This window comes from Anguilla rostrata, chromosome 8, assembly GCF_018555375.3.
Source record: "Anguilla rostrata isolate EN2019 chromosome 8, ASM1855537v3, whole genome shotgun sequence".
Taxonomy (NCBI): domain Eukaryota; kingdom Metazoa; phylum Chordata; class Actinopteri; order Anguilliformes; family Anguillidae; genus Anguilla; species Anguilla rostrata.
The window spans coordinates 54590429-54596428 of NC_057940.1; the positions used below are offsets into that span (position 1 = coordinate 54590429).

The following is a 6000-nucleotide window of genomic DNA, read 5'->3' on the forward strand; positions in this document are numbered from 1 at the left end:
TTGGAAAGAGACTTTGTTGTTGAGTTTTTCTAACGTAAACCTAATTTTTTTGGCAATTGGAGGCCACAAAAGCTAGGGAACCATTGAGATCTGTTTTATCAGGGTGAGCTGCAGCAGATATCTAGAAAACTGGGTAAGTGGAAACGTACCTTAATTCCAGTAAATTGCCTCCTTAATGAGCATTAAACTAAGAGCCACAAGCTACGAAAATAAAAAAGGACAACCTGATCAGGTGCAGGGGAGGTAAAAGGTGTACTTAAGTGTTGTTTCTTCACTACATATAAAAAACAGGTTGTTCAGCACAGTACTTTCTATCAGTTTGAAAGGTCGGGATATCATGTCCTTGTAATATTTATGTCCCCATTGGTTCCTTCAAAGAGGCTTATGGGTTTATGGTAGTTTGGTTGTAGGTCAGAACATTTCTCAAAGCATGAGGCCCCCATAGATTTCGTCCCAGTTCTCCCCAAAAAGGCTTCTTAATGAAACCACACAAGGTTTAGATTAAGGAAACAGGCAGTCAATTAGCATCCTTAGAGACAGCAGAAGGGAAAACCCAAATAACAAACACATGCTTGAGAGTACAGAGGTTTTCTTCTATACCAACCCCAACCATGCAGTGCTCAATCTATTTATTTCAGTGACACAGATTTGTTTCTCTCTAACTTCTCATTTTTGTTCATTCCAACACCCCCGTACCCTTCTCCCCCCCAACCCCCCCCCCCATACCCCCCCCTGCCCCCTCCAGTTCCTGACCCACCCACGGATCTCCGCGCCATCAATGTCAGCCACAACAAAGCCCTGTTGCTCTGGAGACCGGCCCTAGCAACCGTGGACAGCTACATCATTGTTTATGGTTCAGAACAGGGTCTGTGACATCACAATGCTGGACCTCCCTAACAGTTTGCGTCTTAGTCATGCTTACATCACCCTACAGGAGGAAAAAAAACCCTTTCTCTCTCTCTCTCTCTCTCTCTCTGGACAACACTATAAGGATAAGACTAACAAATAATTATAAGTAACAGCAGTAAAAAATAGTAAGAGCAAAATCTATTGCAGTGAACAGAGGCTAGGGGTCGCGGCACTCTCGGGCTGTGGCTACCTGTTGTTCTGCTATGTTTTCAGAGCACCTTTCCTTTCCCAGGAGGTTTGATGTTCGCTCTGTTGCAGATGCTCCCTCCCTCCCTCTCTCTCCCCCTCTACTTCAGTGGCAACAGAAGTCACAGTCACAGGGTGTTGTGTGCAGAAGGAGAAACTGAGATTCCCCCGTTTTTTATGCTGGTGTGGTTTTGGATTGTGGTTTGATTTTTTTTTTTTTTTTTTGGTGGGCTCACCATATAATGAATTACACTCATTTCATTTTCTATCATAACCGTGGTTTAAGTTGCAGTGCAAATATTAGATGTCAAAAAGCATCTCCTCGGTCCACCTCTCCCCCCCTCATTCTCACTCTCTCTCCATCTCAGCTGCGGATGTGAGAATCAAAGTATCAGGTAACGCTGCAGAGCACCAGCTGAAGGGCCTGCGGGGCGCCACGCAGTACAGCGTCACCGTCGCCAGCCAGCTGGGCGGCCAACAGAGCGCCGGGACCTCCACCGTCTTTACTACTGTGGAAGGTACTGCACACACGCGCCCACAACCACAGGCACACACACGCACGCACGCACGCATACACACACGCACCCACACACACACACACACACCACACACCGCACACACCACACAAACACGTGCGCATATGCGCGCACACGGGCGCTGGCTGCACATTAAGCAACACTGGGGAGCGCACGTGAAACTAGAGAGAGAGAGAGAGACCCTTTTCCGCCAGAGTGAGCTGAGTCACCAACCCAGTTACTACAGAACCGCCAGAAACAACCCACCCTTATTTACAGACCAGCGAGCTGAGAAACAAACTTAAAACAGGAGACAAACGTCTTTGCTAACCCTAAGCAAACCTCCGATGAACCCAAAAGGAAAATACGCAACATCCATTCCAGAATCACTGCTTCAATCCCAAATAAACAAAAAACAATGCTTGTTATGCAACCAGACACGAGCACGACTTTCCCTGTTCCCAGACTTAATCAACTGCTTTAGGATGAACCACGACAGTTATCGGCAAACGTTAGAGCTTCTGAACACAAAAAAGGAACACGAGAACAGGTTCTGCAGTGACAAAACATTAAAAGTAATTAACTACTTAGTACCAGCAACACCGAGAGTTAACAAAGTGATTGCCTTCCTGAAAAACGAGCGACCGTCCGTTTTCTCAATTCACTTGCACCCACAGCCAGCCAGAATTTGATTGAGGCCCATGTGGATATGGCGTGCCTATCAAAAACAGGCTGCACGAGCATGCAAGTCTAATGGACTTACCGTCAATCTCAAATGCAACGCTATTGATATAGCCTAAGTAGGCAACGTACTTCACATAACATTGTCCTGTAAAAAAAAAAAAAAAAAAAAAGAGAGAAAGAAAAAACTGGGGGGACTAGCACCCCCACTAATTTTATAAATATTAAGGCGTCATCCAAACCTCTCACCAGCGCCAGTAAGCCTGTATGCACACACACTCTAGCCCCATCTAATCACTCCCCCTTCTGTTTCGAGTTACGCTTAATTGTGGCCGAATCCAATTCTCTCGACTAGCGGACTCCAAGGCGCGTTTCCCGTCAAGTCCACAAGGGCCTAAGGCTGTTATAGAAAACATCTAGAAAACATTACAGAAAACATCTTACAGTGCGGGCACTCTTGCATGGACATTTTGCACGCTTTATCTAGCTTCTTTTTAAGTCTGCATCACAGCCAAATTAAGACAGAGGGAATTACCCCAAATTTAGTTCAGGTCCAGGGGGTAGGCTATAATTTGAAAATAAAAATACTACAAAGGAATGCTCTTTCTTTCCGTGATGGGCCGAATTGATTAAGGGCAGCAGCCCATCAACCCATTTTATTCCTGTTTGTTACTATAGCAGCAACTGCCCGCAATTTTTTCCCTAAACTTCAAGCACTTGTTATGCTATACCATTTATCCAGTTGCATGTGCTAATACAATAATTTCCCACTGCTGCGCATGAGATATTTGTTAATTTAAGTATATATATGTACATATATTACAGGCACAAAATGATGCATGGGGCGCAGTCTAACATAACTAATTAATTTGTTGATATCTGTGTAAAAGATACAGAACGCAAAAAATTATCAGAGTGTGTATTTCTTCTGAAGTGATCTGATCACTGGCATCATATATAGACAATGTTTCCAGAATTACAAAGCTACCAACGCGGTGCTTCTCTTAAACAAAACAATCAAATTATGACTCATTAACTCGTATACAATAACCTGCAATTAGACATTCATAGCATCAAGTTCACTACTCTTTGGTTTACTGATCAGACAAACGTAAGTATTCCATCGTGATATATATATATAGCCTATATATATATATATATATATATATATATATATATATATATATATATAGTATCATAGTGTACATTCTACTACTCTTTAATATTACCTTTTAATATCTTTGAAAGTCGGCAACCATTAGCACGGCAAGTACTCTCGCATTAACAAATCATGCAAAAACAGTGTTTTTAAGGATAACAGATAAACTCTTAATCTGGTGCTCTTACTGCGGGACACCCTGCACTCTTTCTGTATGAAAACGAGGCTATATTAAGGGGCAGAGTATGTCATACAATTATAAAGGCTATCACATTAATCTAGTTATTAATATTGATCTTCATTAGTCTACTGATGCTATCACATGAATCTAAAATTATTTATATTAATCTCCATTAGTGTACTGATGACAGGCTGATTCACTAACTACCGACATACAGAATAAGTAGCCATTCTGCTGGTCATGGATGGCACGTACTCGTTGCTGCTATGTTACGAACTGCACCGATACACATAGCACGAGTCCCTCACTTCTTGGTGACCGTTAGCTAAGCTAGGCTAGCTGCTGTGATGTGCTACTATAAACCAAACTAGCGGTTAGCTAAGCTAGAACCAAATAAATGAATAGTAAATTATCTACAGCTAATTCAACAAATCAGTGCTCTAGTCTGCTAGAGCTGATGATAACAATACAAACAATACAAGTTTTATTTTATATTTGCTCCACAGTGACATTACTACATTGTGTGTCTTGTGAATGTAACGTTAACATGACTTGTTTCGTCAGCGATCGCCATTTTACTGTCGTTGCTAGTCTAACGTGGTTATGCTGAACTACGGTCAAACTCAGCATTTCCTTCCTTAAAGATTACCGTTACGATTCACGCAAGTGTACATTATATGATTAGATTCGTTTTTATGATCCACTTACCTGTGTAAAAGATACAGAATATAAAATATTATTACAGTGTGCATTTCACCTGAGGTGATCTGATCACGCGCATCACACATTTACGAAGTTTCCAGAGAATCACAAAGCAACCAATGCGATGCTTCTGAAATACTAGGCTTATTGCGCCCTCTGTTGCCCATGCGGAAGTAGACCATCTTTTGCCTGTGATAATGTAATAACATTCGTTTCTATACCTTGACAAGAATTTAACAAAAAGAAATTAAACGGGCGCCTCTGTTTACAGTTTTGCTCACAATTTCAACTTAGTGTTTTGTTTATAGTTTTAACTAATGGACAACCCTTGTACTAAACGGCAGCTCTCATAAACTGCACAAAATGGGCGTTAGTGTGTAGGCAAAATGATTAGGAGGGGAATTTGGACAATATGCCCAAAAGTATCTGGACACCCCTTGGTCTGGGTCTGTTTTTCCTGGCTAGGCCCCTTAGTTCCAGTGAAGGCAAATCTTAATGCTACAGCATACAAGCATATTCTAGATGATTCTCTGCTTCCCCAACAGTTTTGGCAAGGCCCTTTCTGTTTCAGTATGACAGGGCACACAGCGAGGTCCATATGGAAATGGTTTTGTCGAGAATTATGTGAAAGAACTTGACTGGCCTGCACAGAGCCCTGATCTCAACCCCATCAAACACCTTTGGGATCAATTAGAAAGCAAACTGCGAGCCAGGCCTAATCACCAAATCAGTGCCCAACCTCACTAATGCTCTTCTGGCTGAATGGAAACAAATCCCTGCAGCAATGCTCCAACATCCTGTATAAATCCTTCCCTGAAGAGTGGAGGTTGTCATAGCAGCAAAGGGTGGACCAACTCTATATTAATGCCCATAATTTTGTATGAGATGAGATGTTGGCAGGTGTCCATATACTTTTGGAGATGTAGTGTTCTTATATAATAGCTCCACTCATTCTTTCCTCCCTCCTTCCCTTCCTATCTGTAATGCCACTCTCCTTTCTTTATTTTCAATGTATTCCCTCTGTCACTTCCCTCTTCTCTCTCTCTTTCCCTTTCCTTTCTGTGTGTTTGTGCGCCGTCTTTTCTGTAATTCATTGTGTAAGATACACACTCAGACGCATGTCACACGTCCGTTAGTGCATTATCAGTGCAGTATACCCTATAGTCTGATTTATACTTGGTCACATGACCCTTTCGACAAATGCCGCATGACAAAAATGACGTATTTTCAAAGGAAAAAAAGTGTTGCGTGACCTTTCTTCAGTGTCATGCACCTGTAGAATTTTTTTTCTGTTGCAGAACTTCATACTTTGTTGCACAATGTTGATTGGACAGCCATATGGAACACTGAAATTCATTGTCATGGATACGTCATTATTTTTGGTTTATCTGAGTGACAGACTGCCTTCTTTTTTTCTGTTTGCATCATTTTTTTGAAACAAAAGTATATATTAATTTTATTCCTCCCCTATTTCTGAGTAATTTCACCTGGCGCCGCAATGTTTTCACAGACGTAAACATCAGCAGTTTGCCGTCTCATTACCACAGACAACAGAACCCTCTCCACAGCCCTTTGCTGAAGTTTAAATGTAAAATGTTGTGCGACACTTTTTCATTATTTGTCGATGTCTAAATCAGGCTTAATGTGAGCTGCGGTCTTCCTGTGGC

General features: G+C 41.9%; 1 protein-coding gene across 5 annotated transcripts in view; it reads left to right on the forward strand.

Moving 5' to 3' along the window:
* The window catches only part of LOC135262112 (tenascin-X-like), a 35334-nt gene that overhangs the window by 23423 nt on the left and 5911 nt on the right, over positions 1-6000 (forward strand). For all 5 annotated transcript variants that reach the window (XM_064348965.1, XM_064348966.1, XM_064348967.1 and 2 more), the window contains 2 exons: positions 746-865; positions 1464-1613. In XM_064348965.1, coding sequence (XP_064205035.1) covers positions 746-865; positions 1464-1613 — 270 coding nt within the window. The remainder of the gene's footprint in view (positions 1-745; positions 866-1463; positions 1614-6000) is intronic.